Source organism: Nestor notabilis, unplaced genomic scaffold (assembly GCF_000696875.1).
Source record: "Nestor notabilis isolate BGI_N333 unplaced genomic scaffold, ASM69687v1 scaffold3659, whole genome shotgun sequence".
NCBI classification, from domain to species: domain Eukaryota; kingdom Metazoa; phylum Chordata; class Aves; order Psittaciformes; family Psittacidae; genus Nestor; species Nestor notabilis.
In genome coordinates, this window is record NW_009944862.1 from 37,884 (window position 1) to 57,663 (window position 19,780).

The 19,780-nt window shown below is 39.6% G+C and overlaps 1 protein-coding gene across 2 annotated transcripts in view; it reads left to right on the plus strand.

The window, feature by feature from the left end:
- Positions 1 to 18,315, plus strand: part of PARVB (parvin, beta) — a 33,891-nt gene extending 15,576 nt beyond the window's left edge. The window contains exons 7-13 of one of the 2 annotated variants that reach the window (XM_010022607.1): positions 3,997 to 4,055; positions 5,833 to 5,852; positions 7,589 to 7,650; positions 9,344 to 9,412; positions 11,678 to 11,779; positions 14,746 to 14,818; positions 17,891 to 18,315. In XM_010022607.1, coding sequence (XP_010020909.1) covers positions 3,997 to 4,055; positions 5,833 to 5,852; positions 7,589 to 7,650; positions 9,344 to 9,412; positions 11,678 to 11,779; positions 14,746 to 14,818; positions 17,891 to 17,967 — 462 coding nt within the window. In that variant the 3' untranslated portion in view covers positions 17,968 to 18,315. The remainder of the gene's footprint in view (positions 1 to 3,996; positions 4,056 to 5,832; positions 5,853 to 7,588; positions 7,651 to 9,343; positions 9,413 to 11,677; positions 11,780 to 14,745; positions 14,819 to 17,890) is intronic. The other variant, XM_010022608.1, reaches the window with a different exon arrangement.
- Positions 18,316 to 19,780: the final 1,465 nt, after the last annotated feature.

Sequence of the window (19,780 nt, forward strand, 5' to 3'; positions counted from 1 at the left end):
GAGCAACTCCTGTGTCTCCAAGGGAGTGCCTGAAGGTGTCAGAGCAATGGTATAGTGGGAATTAATTTAAGCTTGAGGGCCTGTAAGGTCTTGCTCTTGGACCTAGAAGCAGGAGTCCTGGAGAAGGCTTGGCAACTACTGGCTATGAGCCTACCTCAGCTGGCTGCATGCAAGAGGAGGCTTGTTTCAGCCTCCCTATCCCACTGTTAGGAAAAACTTGCAACTCTTCAGCTTTGTTTATTTAAATGGAAACCAAGTACAGTATAAACTGAGGCATGTTTCTTCTGGAACAATAACTTTGGCCTTATAGATTGGTAAATCGAATTTTTGTAGTTCATCATTCATTACCTAGTCTAAAATTACATGCAGGTTCAGTAACATGGATCTTTTAAATGGATTTTATTTAACCTTCGCTATACTAATGACAAACAGAAGAATGGTAATGAGATTAATATTGTTACTTATCCAAGTAAGAAAACTATTACGAAGATTATTATTATTATCAATTTATTGTTAAATGATCTCTTATTACAGATCCCAATAATGATTAGGGTTCTGTCAGACTAGATCAAATTAACATAAGGTGTCTGTTCTGAGAGGTTTTAGTTTAAATGCCTCTTCTTGCTTCAGTATGCGTTTAAGGGGATTAATCAACAGTTTGTTAAGTGACTTCTTTGTAAGCTTTGCAGAAGCAGTAAGAAAACCTTGCAAGATATTGTGGGAGTATTGTGAAAAATACACCCACAGAATTATAAACTAGTTAAATCTCACTTTCATGGATGACTTTGGCACTTACGATTATCATTATCAACTTTGTTGAGCTCTCCTCATGCTGTGCAGATTCACGAGGTGTTTCTTGCCCAGAAAGGCTGTGCTTACACTACGAAAATAAGAGGGTCATACTGGTTGAGCGAGTTACTGCTTAGCCAAGTCCAGTGCATTTCCATAGCCCATGCAGAGTACCCTATTAGCTTGGGTAAGTGTTGTGTGCTGTTCCTTCTCTAAGTTTTAGTGTCCTGCTCCATAAAGTCAGGTAATATGAATATTGATCTGTTCATATATCTATGAATATTATGACAGCACTGTGCTACATGGAAAGTATTTATCGAGATCTCCACAGACTGATGGTTATTCTGCCCTTCCCCTAAATTCTTCCTTTCCTTTAGCATCTTGAGGTGACAGACTGAGACTTTCTTAAGGTGACGTATTTTAATTGAAAACAGTTATTTGGAGAGGACATTCTGATTTATCTTCCTTGGCAGGAAGAACCTTTACCTATGTATCTGTCTGTCAGTATTACCTAGAACAACTGCAAGACTAATTCCTGCTTTTGATTATATTATTTTATGATGGGCACCATGAGGTAGCCTCTCTCAAATGTAGAATTCCTGAAACCTAGTTACTTTCAAACCTTTTTGAAATCGATGTCCAGAATTGGTTTTCTTGGTGGTTTTTGTGTGAAATAGAAAATCTTGTAACCCAAAGGGGTTGCAAATCCCTTCATGTCCAAGTTACACATTAATTATTCTGGCAGAGCAAGGGTTAGATGGATCTTCTAATTAAGATACTGTTAATTATTATAACAATTATTATATTAACTAAGCTACTCCAAGTGCTGAGTTAAGAGTCTAAGATGATACATGGTTTAATACTGATGTCACTCAGCATGTGCCTGTCATCCCAGCCCTCCTCACTGAGGGCAGGAAGAAGAGAAACTTTGTGGTTTCAGTGCATGCTTCCAGTGAGAACTGAAAATCCTGAGATTTTTCTTCCAACTAACTCTACTGCCTGATACTTGAAGCATAAACTTGCATGATGAACAAATACCCTAATTCAGGAAAACATAAACATTCTCAGAAGTAAGTGTAAAAATTGTTCTTAAGGCTCACTATTGGTTATTTTTAAAAGGCTCAGGAATTGCCACCTTTTGCACTTAGCTTTCCTCATCAGCATTTTTAAAATGGCAGCATGTCCCACCTTGGTGCTGCTGGGAGATAATAAGGTATTTTTACAGTCATTCCCTTTTAGTCTGAGTTGCAGACTGAAAGGTCAGAGGCAAGGCAGGATGAAGAATAAACGTGTCTGGCAGCAGTGGTCTAAGGAATCAAAGTTTTGTCAAAGAATGACATTTGCTTTTGGATTTCAAGGCTAAGGGACCTAGGATTGCTGTGTGAGCAGCATGCTCAGCTGCCTCAGAGGGGGCTGCACAGAAATGCTACCATTTCCACCTATTGGGGAGTCAGTGTTGGCATGCATTCCTCTTCCTTATTAGAGTTTTGGAAGCGTTATTCACTAGTCGCCACTTACTGAGTTTTTGTTCACAGTTTATAGCATCTTTTCCCTGGGGTACATGGTGCCTGGAAGGTCCAGAAACCTGTGTTAATAAAGCAGAGACGTGGTGGGACAGAATAAAGACAACATTGTTTTGTGTGCAAGAAAACATTGCCCTGTCATATGCTTCCTCATTTTAACATCCATGCTGTCATCCTGGCTTGTCTCACCAAACTTCCTGGCGCTGTTCCCATGGCTCCCTCAGGGGAGCAGGGTGAGATGTATGCATGATAGGGAAGTGAGGGGCTGTGAAGACGTGACCAGCTGATGGTATCCAGCACAAGTCCCAGCTCAGGCACAGAGCTGTAACAGCACAGGGATGGGAGACAACAGCTCCTACAGTGCTTTCAGCCAGGCTTCCTGGGAGATAGTTTGAGGAAGCAACTCTGTCTTCATTTGTTCAGCAGAGGGTGGAAGAGCAGGAGTTCTCCTTACTGGTTTTTAGATTTCAATTTTTATTTCTTAGATTGCTTCTGGGGAAGGATGTGTTTCTCTTCAAAGCTGTTCTGCCTAATAAGTTCTTGTTTGGGGTTCAGCTGGTGAAAACAATTGAGATGGCATACATGTATGGAGCTTGTGCCTGGGGGTGGTTTCCCTGCTTACCTGAGCTAACAGCTTTATTAACCCTCCTGCAAGTCATTCTGACGGATGTGGTTCCTAGATGGCTGCTGAGGTATGAACATTTAGTGTCAGCTTTTTTAAGTGCAGAGAAAGGAGGAAAGAAATTCCTTCATTCAGGCATAAGGTTGTATACCATTGTTTTGGAAGGTAGTATGGGAGGGACCCACAGAGATGTTAAAAAAGTTCTTGACTCGGGTAAAAGCACTTCCATTCTCCAAGAGGCACATGCCGTGTCTCCAGAACTGTGGAGAGGCTCAGAAACATTTGACCCCATATCTGCCAAGGGGCTGTGTCTTAACAGAGCCGAAGAAGCTGTTATAAAGCTGTTTTGAAGCTGAGTCTCATTGCATGCAAACTCTCTGTTGGCTAGGAGTCTCCTTATTTGTGCAGAAATTATCCCAAGGAGAGAAAACCCAGTAAAACAGGGAAATACTATCCATTGTGAAGTCACCAGTTGGGCTTGTTATGCTCCCTACATTTTCTTAGTGGAAGTGTTCCTGATAGGCATGTGGCTAGTGACCTCAGGAACATGCTTGCTTTAGGAGAGCTGCCCTCATGCCTGGAGAGCTCTGCCAGCACACCAGAGCCCTGGCATGGGGGCAGTCGTGGGTGTTACTTCAGCCCCCGTCCTCTCTGGAGAGCCAGGCTGCCAATTGTGTCAGACTGTCAGTTGGCACTGTCACAGTAACAAATGCCCTGAGGAATTTAAGACAGGGCTGGCAAACTCTCTTTAATTTGTGTTCCAGGCACAATGTTGACTCTGGTCTCAGGAGGAGAATTGTTAGCCAGTTTGCTGGCTGCAAATATATATGTGTGCACACATTTCCCAAACATCCATCTGGCTGTCAGCCTGATAAATGCCACTGTTCCGGAGTGAGCCCTCCCATGTCAGCTGTTTCACCTCTACCTCTACAAAGCTTAGTGAGCATGCTTTATCCAGTTCTCCCCTCCGGGATTCTGAAAGATGCTGAATGCTGCAGAGCCCCTAATGAGCTTTTCCATTACTAATACCGTCTCGGTTTCTAACTCCACCTTCCTTTCCAGAAACGCGAAGGCCTCCTTCAGACCACTCATGTTACAGAGGAGCTGACGACTACAACAGAGTAAGCACAAAACGCTTTAGCTTCAGAGTGTGTTTGTGGTGCATGATGTGAGACCATTTATGAAGACATAAAAGACACTTAGTCTTCCCCCAGCCCTTGCTAAATTAACGAATTCCCTTAATGTGGTGCTTTTTTAACTATATAGAAATAACTTGGTCTCTGGAAATATATTACAAAAGAGAAAAGTGTCTTCTTGACATTCTTTTGTTACAGAAACTTTTAATTGACTAATTCACTGAAAGTGGCGTTTGTGGGCTTTTTTCCCCCTCCCCGCCCTCTGGACATAGCCATATATAGAATCACAGAATTCAGAGTGGTTTGGGTTGGAAAGGACCTTAAGATCATCTAGTTCCAACCCCCTGCCATGGGCAGGGGCACCTCCACCATTTCTGTCTAGTGCTGTTGCCTTTCTGAAGTGAAGGGCTTAATGTAGATATTTTGGGGAAGAATTAGTTTGACAAAAGGCAATTCTTTGAAATACCTCTTAAGACTGAAGTGATACCCTGCTAAAATTGTAAGGAGAGATGGTCTCTGTTTCTGTAGTACCTCAGAACTAAAGGTCAGCAAAAATAAATAAACAAACCTTTTACCTCTCCAGTTTTTGAAACAGATTACTTTGCTTCATGTTTTTTACAGTCTGTTTTATAAGAAGGCTAGACATGCACTTTGGCTGCAAATAAAAGCTGAGATTTTCCTTTGCATGGCCTGAAGGCAACTCTTCTAAGAGGGGAGCTGACATGCACCCTCCTTCAGTTTATCAGTGTATTGGCTGCCTGTAGAGTTGGCTCAGCTTTCCATGACTTTGAAGATAAATGAAGTACCATGTGGCTAACTCAGTAGGGAAGATCATTGAGATGGAAACACTCAGAAATGAGATCATAACATCTTTGTGTGGACATTAAAGATCTCCTAGTGTTTTTTGTAGGATCGGAGCTCTGCCTCAGGTTTGTGGGCCAAAATTCCTCCACTTACTCCTATGCTCTTGAACAATGTAGTTAGCTTGTCCTCTCCTTCAGATGTGGTTTGTAAGATGTAATCTGCGGAGTGAGGTTTAGACATTTTTTTAGCAAGAAAGACGTTTACAGATTTGCATGTGTGTTTGTGCATGTATTTTATTAAGTTATTTAATATTACACAATATGAAGGGTTTACTGTTTAACGTGCTGCATACCCAGATATAAGTATAGCTATGGAAAATGCAAGGATCAGCAGAATCCAACATTCGCTGAATACTTTCAGATGCCTCTGTGCAAATCAGGGCCTGATTCCCAGCTGATAAATGTCTGATATGTCTGGTGATGTCATTGGCTGTGTATATAATTCATATGTGGCAGTTTTATTTACATAATACCCAAATGTGATGTATGTTTTCTTTCTTCAGAGAAAACAGATTAAAGTGAGATAGATAGCCTTGTTCCTTCTAAGCTGTGTGGTGTAGTGTGTGATGTTTGTATTTGCGGAAGCTACACTGAAGTACATTTGTTCATTCACTCTTCATCATAAAAATAGTTATGTATAAGAAATCACAATTATGTGTAAAACTTAATTACCCATTTCCATTAATTTCACATGTATCTCCCTGACATCACTGGTGGTCTGCTGGGGACATTCCAGCAGCACGTTGGGTCTGGTCTGTGACATGCTCTGCCTCCTGTCTTGGTAGGAGTGGTTAGCCCTCGGCATGCTGCAGGAAAAGGCCTGTTAAGTCCACAATCTTGTCTTTTCAAAGTGATTATTCATGAACTAACACAATCTTTTTGAATGCTCTGACTTGCAGGATGATGATGGGAAGATTTGGTAAGTAACAGTTGACTGATTTTTTTTTTAATTTATGTCAGGCACAGAAATTTTGTCTGTTTTCCTTGAGCAGATCAAGACAATGGATTGAGCAATTCCACAGGGTTGGAATGTATTGTGGGGGCACGTTTTGTTATCCACACAGATGTGTAGCATAATGGTAGAACTAGATCATCCAGTGTAGAACTTGTGCTTTTTAGACTGGTGTCTATTGATTTGTTTTAATTTGCAAGTAATTAATAGAGAAAATGCTACATACGGAAATATTTCCTAGTACTGTTGTTAGTGGCTTTCAAGTAAAAATGTTTACAACACCCAGAAATTAGAGCAAACCTTCTTCATAATGATACTGTTTATATATAAATGAAAACAAGAAAATTACTGAAGCAAAGGTGTATGGTATGAGGTCTAAGAAAGCTCTGTTTATCTGTCCACTTTCAGTGACCAGTCAACCCTCTCTAATTCCTTTGCATGGAACATCGTATCTCCTTCACGTTCACCAGATTTTAGAGATTAGACCTTAACAACAATACATCTGGTCTTCTAAACAAAAAACATATTTTTTTGGTGTTTCTGCTAAGAGACTTTTGTTTTTGCATTTGATTTTGTTAGTGGCATTAGGAATGTGGTCTCTGGTAAAAGACTGTGTATGATGAAGAACAAGTCATTTAGTTTCTCTGTTACCCAGTTACAATATGTGAACCATTTTCCCTCTTGCAGAGTAGCTACATTAATAAATTATAAGGTAATCAGAAAGTAAGTAATGTCAGGGGGCTATGAGGGCTAAATAAGATATCTTCAGATACCAAAGGAATTTGGACAATAAATATGCTTGTTTATTTAACAATAGAAAACTATCCAAATGTGTTCTGTAAATTAAAAGAATTAGAACGTGGAAAAATTGTTAAAAACTATGTTGAAAATTTTAACAGCTTCAAACCCACATGCTTTTCCGGCATTTTTAGGTGGGTTTCGGGTTTTTTTGGTTGTGGGTTTGTTTGTTTTTTTTTTTTAATGCACCTGCAAATGGTTGATTTCTAATTTTTTCTTGTTTTACTTGATGATGACAGTTGTCATCTGAAAAAAAATCAAAATTTTCAGTCAGCCTGAAGCTGTGCCACAATGTGAAATGTTGCACTAATATAGTCAATTTAATAGATTTTAGATTGGTTTAGATACTGTTATACAATGCTTTGAAGGTCCAAACTTAATTTAAATCTTCATACTGTATATAAGCTTAGCTCTTCATACACTGCTGAATCGGATGTCACTCATGTTCAGTTTTAAGCTTGACTAAAGTCATGGGTATTACCATTAATTAACAAAATTAATATCTGATTTTTGATGCAGAGTGGTGGATGCAATCATACTTACCACTGTAGCTGTAGTGCAGCAAACCCAGGTGATGTTTCAGTGGCTCCATTGTTTAAGTTAGGGTTGGGGCATAGTCAAAAATTGTTTTTCACTTTAATTTTTCTTCCACCTGCATATTTTGTGTACTAATTATGAATGGCAGCAAAGTGAAATGAGTTAATGATATGTTTATTTTCAGTTACCTCTAAAGTTCCCAGGACAGTTTGCTCTGGCTAGACACCAATATAGGGTGATAACTTTTAGCTTGAGTCTCTGTTATGTGGCTTTCTGGGAAAGACCTTTAGGCTTGGAACACATAACCTGCTTCCCATACTTGGCTGTTGGAGGTGTATTGATTTATTTATTTTTTCCCTTAAACCTAGAGCGTGATGCCTTTGACACACTTTTTGATCATGCACCAGACAAACTCAGCGTAGTCAAAAAGGTAAATAAAAACCCAAAAACTTTTATTTTCTGCATTGCTTTTTTTCTTATGCTTTTGGAAAGATAACCAGAAAGGTCTGGAAAAGAGCAAGAGAGGACTCTGAAACAGTGAAAAGGGTGTTTATTTCCCAGATATCTCTTTTTCAAAGCCACCTGATACCTGGATTTGTTGGCTTTGTTCAGGCTTGTCTCATTACTCTGGTTTATTGGCCAAAGCTTTTCTAGGTCGTGCTGCTAGATTCGATCAGAATTATGCAGGTTAGAAAAGACTACTGTGCAAAGTATTCACAGTGGTACAGATCATTCTGACTGGGTATACACTTTCATGTCCCAAGTGCTGTCCTCCAGCTTAGTAAGGGCTGAACTGTAGGCTAGTGAGCAGTAGGCAGTGGTGACCAGGCTCGACAGTAGCCAGTTGTGCACGCATCTTCAGCCTCAGTCTCCCCAAGAAGCATTGGCTGTTTGCATTTCAGCTCATTCTGGTACTAAAGATGATCTTCCACAACTGATATTTTCCACAGTACCCTGAAATGTGATTCACCCATAAATACAAGTTTGATAAATACACAGCTTTTACAGAAGAAGTGCTTTTGTCCCAGGGCTCTTCTACCTAACACTAATTCATATGGTTATCTAGCCTCTTGCCCAAGGCTAAGCATCACTGGAAAGCACACCTATCCAGGCATACTCTTGACATTGCTCTTTGTGCTAGGCAGAGTGGAGAGGTAAAGTAGCTGTTGACCTCTGCCAGCTCTTGCTAATTTTAGAGAACACATAATGGGGAGACTCCACGTTGTTCCATCAGCTAGTTCCAACCTGGTTGTTGTGCTATTAGAACAGTAGTATACAAAGATGAGTCCTGTAATTTGTCCCTTAGCTTTGCTATGAAACAGAGGATGTATGCATTCAAAATAATGCTTTGAAGTCTCTGGAAGATTTTTATCTTTCCAGTCTGAAACGTCTTCTAGAAGAGTGTTTTTAAAGTTGAAAGAGAATTAAGGTAACTCTATCCATGCAATAAAAGTTTTGACACCCAATTCTATGTCCCTTTTGGAAGTGGTGTAAGCAGGCTGTCAGACTGCTGCGCTTCATGAAGTACATCTGAACGTATCTGGCTCCTAGTAGCAGGATCTTGCAGGTCTGCTTCATGTGGGAATAGAAATACCAGACTTGGGCTACATCCTGACTGTAATTTGCTAATTGATATGCACGTATCACTCCAGGAGCGGCAGTCTATGCGGAACAGTGTACTCCTGGCATCTTCTCTTGGGAGCCTTAGCTTAGTGCTTCTGATGCCTTGCTCCCTGGCAGTGGATCTTCTCCAATAACCTGAAGAGATTAGTGTGGAAAGTAATTGCACCTACTGCTTGCTTCATCTTCACAAAGAACCTACAAGAGAACTGATGTCATCACAGCTTTTTCGTATGTGGCTGAAGAATGTTTTATTTGCTAGGAAAAATAACTAGTAAGCTGTATTTAATAGCACCACCTGGTGACTACTGGCATATGGTGCAACAAAAAAGGCGATATGAATGAGTTGTTTTCAGTTTTATGTACTTACTTATGCAAAAGCAAATACCACACCTGCATATTTATTAAGCTTAAGAAAATGTCTTAGAAGATTATGTTAACTCTTTCACATAGGCACTGACTGTAGTGTCTAACATCACTGGTTCTGGTGTTTTCTTTTATAGTCTCTGATCACCTTTGTGAACAAACACTTGAATAAACTGAATTTGGAAGTAACAGAGTTAGAAACTCAGGTAGGAGACTTTGGGTTTTTGTATGTAATCTAACTCTGTAAATTGTCATGATATGCACTCTCTCCATAAAACCTGGTTATGGAACTGTTAATCTTTGGGCATGTTAATTTATGGATCAAGGGTCTGTCCTTCAAATAGCAATGACATTCACTGATGCTTGCCTCCTTTACCCATATTTACATATACTTCATATTGTTACTGATTTACATTACAAGGTGAAATTCTTTGATATTTAATAGGTTCATATTGACGACTGTAGAATATGGCTGGATTTTAGGGCAGCTTATCTCCTGGATCAAAGTGGAGTGCTGCAAAGCAGTTGCTATAGTTATGGGTTGTTGGTGGGTTGTGTCTTTTCTAGAGGTGAGGGTTCATGATGAACTGGTATAAGCTTTTAATAGCTGGCTGCCTGGGGCTCTCAGGAGGAGTGTGGACTGCACTGTGCAGTTCATCATAGAGACATCAGAGCTTTGATCACATCAAAGTGGGACTAGAAACAATTCTACTGTTGCAACAAAGGCCTTCATGTCCACCTCTTTACCCTGCTATTTTGTGAGCACATGCACTGTGTTTGCTTCTCAGCAGTGTAGATTAACAACTCAAGCTCCCATACTGCAGTGGTTTGACTGCCAGTGTTATCCAGGTTAGTTTGTTTAAAGCTAGTGGAGGTAACTGTCAACCACCTCCATCTGCTCTGAGTTCTCTGCCTGTAGCACAGAACTGGGTACCTAATGCGTTTGGAAACCTTAAGTAAGTGTGAATTTCAGTGTTAGTGGGGTAGTTCTCACTTTAGAGATAAAATTAAGCAGTTTTCAGACATGGGCTTGGCTAAGCAGAAGCAGATACTCTTCCCAGAGTTCACTGAACTGTGGAGAGATGGTTATCTTACTGTCCCAGCAAGAAAATAAGCACGGCATCTAGAGAATTATACCGGGAGTATGGGGAATTGATTTGATCCTGGCTTAGTTTAATACCAGTCATTCACTGCTATTTTATAGCTTTGCTGAAATAAATGGGTGACTGGATCTGATATGTCACAAGAAATTGTTGCGTAATGCCTTGGAAGTATCCAACAGTTAGGATAGAGGTTATCACATACACCATATCAGGATCACAAGTGAGAAGTCTGTTAGGATGCATAACATTAGCCAGTAAGTAGTGCTCCTATCTGGTAGGAATATTGAATAATATTGCTGAAGGTATTTAGTATATTATTTAGTATTCACTGGAACTATAAAATCTGTTTTGACTTCGGAAAAAAATTACTTTGTGAAGTTAAACTTCCTGCCTGAGACAGAGGAGACTTAATTTCAAGGTCTGATTAAGAGCAAAGATTTGAATGTCCAAGACACAGGATTTAAGAGGGATTGCGGTTGAAATGGCCAAGTACTGTAGTAGTAGGACTGTGGGTATATAATGTACAAACATGTTCCTCAGCAAGCTTTTTTGTTTGTTTTGTTTGTTCGGGGTTTTTTGTTTGGTTTTGTTTTAATTGAAAAAAGCTTCGTTAAATATTCTAGTAAAGTTGGCAGGATTCCTCAAGCAAATCAAATTAACGTGAGGAAAATCAAGGACATACATACTTTAACCTTACCCCAAAGTATTCAGTAGCCTAGTAAATAGGTAACTGGCTGGAGATAAAGAAGATCTTGTTTTCAGTGTCTGCCTATTAAGACCAAATACTCTGCACAACTAAGGAGTCCAAATTATAGATAAATCCCAGGTGAATTGCTTTTAATTTCTTCTGCTTAGAGCTATTTACTGTATGTAAGTAATTTAAATAGTTTTTGGCACTTGATCTTGCATGGGTTAATGCTGTAGCCAATAGCTGATGAGCTTCCTTGTTTTGCTCAGGAAGTTAGAGTAGGGGAAATAATGCTACCACATGTAGGGAGAAAGCCTTGTATCGTGTGTTTTTTTTCCCCCTTTCCTTAGAGAACTCTCAAGAAAGCAGCTGTATTAACAGGCTCTTAACATTAATTCAGCTTGCTCGGCTGCACTGGTGATTACAAGGGTATAGGTGAATTCAGGGAACAAATGAAACAAGGCCTTAATTGCTTGTTACGCTTGCTGTCAATTCCTTGCTATGCCTGAAAGGAGCAGTGTATGACTCCTGAACCACTGTATACTTCTGTGCTAGCAAACAACAGTGGTAGAAATTAGAGTACATAGTTTGGGCCAGGCATTCTTTATTCTGCTAGTTTATGAATGCTTATTTGAAAACAGATGCTTTCACCTAAGAATGTCATCAGTATTTCTTTTTAGTTTGCAGATGGTGTTTACTTGGTTTTGCTCATGGGTCTCCTTGAAGACTATTTTGTTCCACTTCACAACTTCTACTTAACACCTGAAAGTTTTGATCAAAAGGTGGGTAGAAAGTTCAGGTTATATTCTTTTTGCTTTGTTACCAGATGACATTTTCCAATCATTGTGTCCTTTCTCTTGGTGCCCAGCAAATCAGAACCTGGTATATTCTTCTCTACAGGAGCTGTAGCAAAGATGCACTGGCTGTGACACATGATAGTTAATACCACTAAAAGTTGCTTGTGAAATGAATGGGTAAATCCCTGCAGTTAAGGAAGAAAGGTGTTGTGTTACTAGCATTAAACGACACACAAAGCTCGTGAATATCTACAATGAATAAATCAGTACTAAGTGCTTTGTACTGTATAGTACTTTGCATAATCAAAGTGATTTATTAAATTGTAGTACTGCCTGAAGTGCTTTTGTGCACAGGGATGCTTTGTTGTGCTAGACAGCAGAGCTGAGGCTTGGCTTTGCTTAGTATGTACCATATAAATAGGCAAGAAAGACAAAAGGTGCAGAAGCTCTGCTGTAGCTGCATCCTATTCACTGGGACTGACGAGATGGAACTTCTTCCCAAGGTCACAGAATGTCATTCCTAAAAACTGTCCCTCGTCTCATTTGTATCAGTTGCCTAATATCCATTAATTCTTTTTCTGTAGTTTATTCAATGTTTCTGTAAACCAACTGAATAAATATCAATATCATTACTTGCTATGTAAATGAGATACTGTAGTAGAAGAGGTGGTACCTGGGTCATGATCTTTGATCTGGAGTTAGAAACTATACGTTAAGCGTTTACAAGTAAAATGTTTGGAGCTGATCTAAAGCCAAGATGGTTCCCTTAATCCTGCCATGGAGGGAGCATGCAAAAGAATTACTTGTCTGAAGTATATTTGTGAGCACAGGCATCTGTTTCTGTGTCCAGTTCCTGGCAGGATCATTGCCGATATTGCTGACTAACTTTTGAGAGAATGTGCTAGCTTGTCTTTTTTGGATATTTCTTTCCGTTTCATAAAGCGTGAGTGACTGGCTGCCTAACAAGTATCTCATACAAAATGAGTTTTGAAGAAGAGTGGATTCTTTGCAGTCTTAAATGTCTTATTCATAATCAGGGTACTAGAGATCGAAGGAGACAGAACAGGTCTCTATCTCTTAGTCCCACACTTGCTCCATTGTCCTGTGTCCTTCCTAGTGTTTACAATGAAAAGAGTGCTCAACACATATTTTATTGTAACCAAAAGTTTGCCTCTTTCTGCAGTTTTTCCTGGACATGCACACACAGCTGTGTATATTCAGTGCCTGGTATCAGCTTACTCTGACCCTGCAGTAATGCATCTGCCCCCTGTTTTTTATTCTGCCAGGTTTTGCAGTAAAGAGGATGCAAGTATTGTGTTGGCTAAGCTGGAGCAGGTGATGGCTATGGCAGGAGTAGAAGCATTGGCAAATGTTAAAAGATCAAATACTTTGTAAGGCAAGAACTGTTTAAAATGGTGGTTTTTTCATAAGTTCGGCACAGATTGTTGCCGTCAAGCACCCTTCAGCAAAGGTGCATACTCTGTGAGAGATGGGACTTCATCACCTTGTAGAAATGCAGGATGCTGAGTTGTAGCAAGAAACTGTTCATTTACAATTTTGGTGTTAATGGTTTAAGTTAATAAAGATTACTAATAGTAAAGGTTATTATTCCTGAAGTAATGTGTGGCTAATATTGTGTGGAGAGTCTACCTTGAGGATGGAGGATTTGTAAATCAAAGAAAAACTCTGTTTTTGGGAAAGGAGAAAATATTTTCATTTTAAAAGTGACTGGTTTTGTCACAATGAATGAGGAGGAACTGTAGCAGGTAAAAAGAGATTAATAAAGTCCTGAGCAGTAAGTGCCAGTGAAAGGAGACTTTCTTCCATGTTGTGGGGGAGCTTTTGTATGTGTAACTCCCAGGTTTTCAAGATGAGTAGCTTTAACTAAATTTCTCCCCCTTACTATGTATCTCCAGAACTGTCATCTTGTAGTGACAAAAATGCACAGAATTCATAATCCAGATTACCTTGCTTAATTTTCAGTAAGCATGGATGAGAAAGCTGCTATGCAGATCTCTTTAAACCATACTGTTCTCTTCTCAAAGGAGAGACTAAAAGACTTCCTTGCATTTTTCCTTTTTGTCCATTTTTTTTTTTCTGCTGACTTCATGCTCGTATGTGATCGTTGGTGGCTTGCTCAGGAAGCTCGTTCTGTACAGTCATACCTAGCTTGTTTTTCAAGTTCACTCTAGGAGCTGTCACCAGCAAGCATTTTTTGAAGCATTTGCTTTATTAGAGAAACTTACTTTGACTTTCAGCTATGTTTTCAAGTAGAGGAAGTCAAAGAACCGAGAGACTAAGGGATTAGCATAAGGTTGTGCAACAAGCAGCCTGGCTTCTTGATAATGTGATATTGATGTTGCTTGATATGCAGCTGATAACAATGCAGAAAAGACTAATGTTGTTGAAAAAATTCCATTCAGTGTCTTTATTTGTTCTTTCTTGCATACCTGTGTGTATTTTCTCATCTCTGTTCAATTATGTCACTTCTGTTAGATTCCTTGTTGCCTAGATGGCAAGTGATCTCTTGCCTTGTAGTTGGAAATGTTGATCTTGGGCTCAGGCTGCAAGAACTCAAGAAAATTCAGCTGTGTTTTAGTTGTTACTGGGAGCTCTCTAGCCTCTGCCAAAGAGACAGAGATCAGGGCTCAGTGGGGTTTACTGGTTCATGTGGTACCTAGTCACATTTTTGCACTTGAAATTTAGAAATCTTAAATTACTTCCTTCGTATCAGAAGGTGAATATTTGCCCTGCAGTGATGCAAGCTTTCATTTCTTAGTCTCTCATATGTACTTGCTGCTGTGCTTAAACATGTAAATGTTTAATATTGATTTAAATAGAATTATCATTCTCTATGTCAAGTGCAGAGACAATAAAACATTTTTAAAATTTGATTAAAAGTTTGTAATTCCTTTATAACTTTGAGATTCTAAGCACTTTACCTCTTTCAGGTCCATAATGTTTCCTTTGCTTTTGAGCTGATGCAAGATGGAGGACTGAAGAAACCAAAAGCTCGCCCTGAAGGTATGGATGTGCATGTGGCTTCAAACTGTATAAAAAACCATAATAGCAGGTGCATTTAAAGTTCAACTCCATTCAAAGACAGTAACAGTAGACACAAAGTAGAGCTGCAAATGTACTTCTTGATAGTTTTCCAACAGATTTATTGTCTGTGTCTGGGGTTTCTTAGAACAATAGTTCATTTTATCATAGACTGGTGCTCTGCAAAAAGTTTGTGTGTAGTATACACTGTTAATGCCGTGTTAATGCTGATCTATTTGTTCCTAAAGACACTGGAAAGCCTGTTAGGTGGATCTATGAATTGGGTAGTAAATGCCTCTTCAGTTAGCTGTAGGATTTTCATGTAAAACGTTGTCTAGAGCAGAACATCACTATTTTTATTTCTATAGCCCATGCTTTCTGCAGTGCTTGCAAGAAAGAGGTCTTGTTTAATATCTTAGTGTGTCTTTGTACAGATGATAAACAAAAATAGGAGCATAAAGGGCAGCTTCTCTTCTCTGTTTTTCCAGCCCCATTGAATAGATTGAGCCAGGAGTGGAACTCGAAGCTGAATTATTGCAGCAGAAGTATGCTGTAGTAGATTAATTTATTAGTCTCTAATGGGGTTATGGAGTGTGAATGTTTTAGGTTAATTGAATATTTTAAACTATTTTGATGCTTTATGGCCACTTTCAGTGAGCATTTTATTAGTTGTTGTTGATAATGTGCATGCTTGATCTTAAAATAAGAAACAGGAGGCTGAGAACATGCTTATTCCTGGGAGTGCCTGTTAGACACTGATCAATAAGGAACGCTGTAATCACCCACACAGGGAGGATGCATCTCACACTACTGTGGTCTTTAATGCAGCAAACAAAGGCATAACAAGATCTGAAAGTTAGGAAAATGTCAAACTAGAATTACAGCGTAACTTTTGCAACAGTAAAGGTAATTAACCATCTGTCTGAAATGTCAAGGGATGGAGGTGGAATTTCTGCCGCTGGAAGATTTAAAAAGAAAAAAAAAACAAAACCATGCCATGTTAAGCTTATATTTTAATTCAACCATAGGTTGGTTTGTAACCTCAATACAGGATTTCCAAGGTAAAGTTCTCTTAGAACTGCGTTTTACATGAGATCAGACTATGTAACCACAATAGTTTTTTCTGACCCTTCTGACATGTCATTACGCTGCCAAGTAAAAGAACTGGGTCCATTCCTTCTTTTAGTGATGGTGCCTCCCATATCTCTCATTCCTCAGGATAATCACCAGGGGTGGTCGGCAGCAGATACCTAGCTCAAATTGCTGTTGGAGATTAGTAGGAGCCAGTCACCCTTAAATGCCTGCATGAGGGCAGATGGAAGGTACCTCCCCAGGACAGTGCTGCAGGTCTGGGCTCCCTTCCAGTTCCTGCTTGTGCTCTTTTTGGTGCCCTTAGCTCTTACTCTGGTGCTTCTAGATGCTCCCTCCTTGGGACGTGCCTTTGGTTTCCTAGCTGTGCTTCTAGCATCCAGCAGTATTTCTGCTCTACCCTCCAGATTTCTAATTCTCTCCACTGGCACCTTGATCTTGGTTTATAGTATAGGCAGTTCCTGCCTCTGAACTGATGTCAGCCGGAGGCAGGAACTGAACCCGTCAAGACTTGGTCATGCTGCTTCATGCCGTGTCAGCTGAGGTGGAGGTTCTGGTGGCTGAAAATGGGTGGCATCGGGAAAAGAAAACCATTTGGGAGGAATGGAGCAAATACACACTACAAATCTCTAATCATTATAGAGCTGTTTAGGCCCTTTTTTTTTTTTTTTTTTAATTTTGACATTTTTATAGAGCCAGAACTATTTTGTTTAATTGTTTAGCACACAAAAGGGGCTGCCAGAATCAGTGGGTCATATCTGCTGGTAGCTGACTCTTCTCAAGGTATTTGCCTTGATTTCCCACCTTTAGAAATGCATGGTGGTTGCAAAGTGTTGTTTCCCCTGGCTAAATTTACATTAATAACCAATTTTCTGTGATACCTGTAAAAATTAGAAGTGTGCTTCCTTCGTATTTCAGTCATCAAGATAAGACCTCTCTTTTTCAAGGTTTATTACTTCATAGCAGTTAGGATCCTTCCTTTCTTTGGTGCAGGAGAAGATTCTTTTGAAAATGCAAAATACAAAATCATAAATGAAGTATGTGGAATAATAGAGGAAGAAAAGTTTGAAAGTTTGCTGAAAATATCAGATGAAGTGTGGGTATTAGAGTATTATCCAGTATGGGGCGGGAGGGAAGGCTAGAGAGGTCCTGGCAGTGATTCTTCAAAACAGGCAGTAGGTGTTTCCCCTGGACCTCACATTGATTGTATTCAGTCTAAGTGTTTTTGTATTCCTGGTTCCTTGAATGATTTTTTAAATTATCTGTTCTTACTGTTTACTGTCTATGTTTTGCTTCCACCTTCTTCTTTCTTGCATGTTACATCCAACCTTTCTTTCTACCTCGTCAGCCTTCTCTGTGCTATGCCTCCTCCCATAGTCCCTGCATTACGTGTCTGTGGTATTTCCTGGCATTTTATTACATGTAAGAGGCTGGGAGGTGCTAACAGAAAAGCTTTTTGTTGAGAACTGTTCCAGATCTGTTCCCTGGCCTAAGATGGTAAGAAGGGATATTAGATAAAAGAATGCTTTGAGTCCGCTAAGAGAATTCAGGCTTTGTTTATTTGTGGGCTGTATCATTGCAGAGTTGTGGATATGTGAGATTTAGCATCTCATACCATGTGTGTGGCTACTTGCTTGCTGCTTCTGTGGCCAGTGAAGTCATCAATAGTATTTCCCAATGTCTTTATCCCAGATCTGAGACAGAAGTATTCTTTCTCTGTAGCCAATTTTAGATGAGGAAGGAAATTAACATTTTTCCATTTCCGAGAGAATTAGATGTGGCTGTGTTATCATGAAGCTGTTTGGAAGTGCATCATATGGGACATTTAAAAAGCTTGCCTTGGGGAGATCAGAACTCTGTGGGTTTTTTTGTTGCTCATCCCACTGGCTCAGAGGGGACTTTTGTTACTTTGAGGACAAATGAGGGAGAACGAAAAGCAAATTAAGGACTTCTTTTCTTTTACAGATGTTGTCAACTTGGATCTGAAGTCTACCCTCAGGGTTCTATACAACCTGTTCACAAAGTACAAGAACATTGAATGACCCTGGAAGCTGCTGAGGTCTTCATCCTTCCAACCTTAGGCAGAAATTACAATAACTCACCCTCTGCACGCTCCCTTTGTGCCTTATGCTATACTTCATGCATTCTTTCTACAGTTGATGTGGTCTGTCTGTAGCTGTTTAGATGACAATCCCACTAAAAATAATGCATGTGTATTCTCTAAGTCACTTGAAAATGTGTAGAGATTTCACACTTTACCAGAAGATACTGCTAGGTCTGTTGTTTGTTATGATCAACAAATGTTCTTTTGATAAAGGAAATATACCACTAACTACTTTAATAAGCAGGGAAAACATGAGACCTTCTTCATGGCTGAAGCATCTTTGATTCTACAATAGAATTTCTTCTGCATAGTCCTTGGTTGCAGCTGGCATTTGATGATTTTCTGGGCTTAAGTGTTAGCAATAGAAAATCAGCATTGGAATTTATTTAGAAGCTGAGCCTTTTCTGTTAAATAAGGGTTTTTATATTCTGTTGGATGTGTGGGGCTGAGGCGAATTACAGGCACTGTCTGAAGCTAGTGGCAAAAGCTTCAGTTTTTGTGTTAACCTCATGCTACTCAGTGTTACTTCCATTCAGTGTTTACACAGAATAAGTCTTTCAGTGGAATGACCAGCTGATCTTTTGATGTCTATTTTTTATTTCATCTCCTTTCTAGGAGAAAATTGCTTGCTAGAGCCACTGTTTCCTGTTAAGCACACAGCTTCAACCAGGTCTGTCAGGAGCTGGTCAAATAGGTGTGGGCTGGATTAATGCATTTTGCCCACGATCCTTTCTGAAACGAACACAGGGAATAATGAGCTTGACAGTTTAAAGGCTGACTTTATTTCATGTAGCTGAGTTAAAGGCTCAGATTCATTCCTCTTGGAGTTTTTGGCAGCTGTACAGATCTGGGGCTCAGGCTTTTATAAAGAGTTTTGTGTATTTTCTTTCTTAAAGAGAAAACCTGAATTCCTGTATAAATACGAGCTTGCCTGTATTTATGGATTGCACTGGACTATTGCAAGAGGCAACCCAATAGTTAGCACTCAAATGTGAAACTCTTCAGTGACCAGTTGTGCTCCAAACTAATTTCATCAAGTTGCCCTGTGCCATCCCAAGAAATACTCTGATAAGGCTCTGGCCTAGGCCTTGCAGTCTTGTAAGCTGTTACGGATTTTAGAGGGACTCTGTTTTAAAAAAGGATTGCTAGTTTTATCCAGTAGACTCTAGTTACCTTATAGTACTTCACAGGTTTCATCTGTAGAGCTTTTCCTGGCTGGTGATGTGGTAGGTACAGCAGTGTGTACAAAGGGTCTGTGCTGGAACATGAGTCGTCTGAGTAGAGTTTTGAGGAGAGCTTTGCTAAGGAAATGGATTGTAATTTCCAGAATAAATTATTTGTGGAATATGCTTATAATGGTGTGGAGTGCACAGGGAACAGATTTGACTACTGCTTATATGTATCACAGCAGTAAATATTCTTTTATGGGCAGCCATGATTTTGTGCAAAACATTAGGCAGAGTGCCCCAAAGAGGAAGCAGGTAGTATTGCTCTCTCCAGAGGCTCACTGGAGTCCTGTTGTAAGTAGGCATCTTCTTTCCTTAAAAATAGATTTCTTACACTAAACATTATTTGCCTTTCTGATTTCAAGAGGAAACGTGCTATTTGAATGGTATAATTTTAAAATTGGGATTTTCTCCTTCCCACCTTGAACATTTTTTTTAATCTCAGAGAGAAATGGGCTTCTGCATCTTTCTTTCCTATTTTGGGGTTCTGAGTTCTAGCATTTGAATTATTTGGGTCACTTCCCC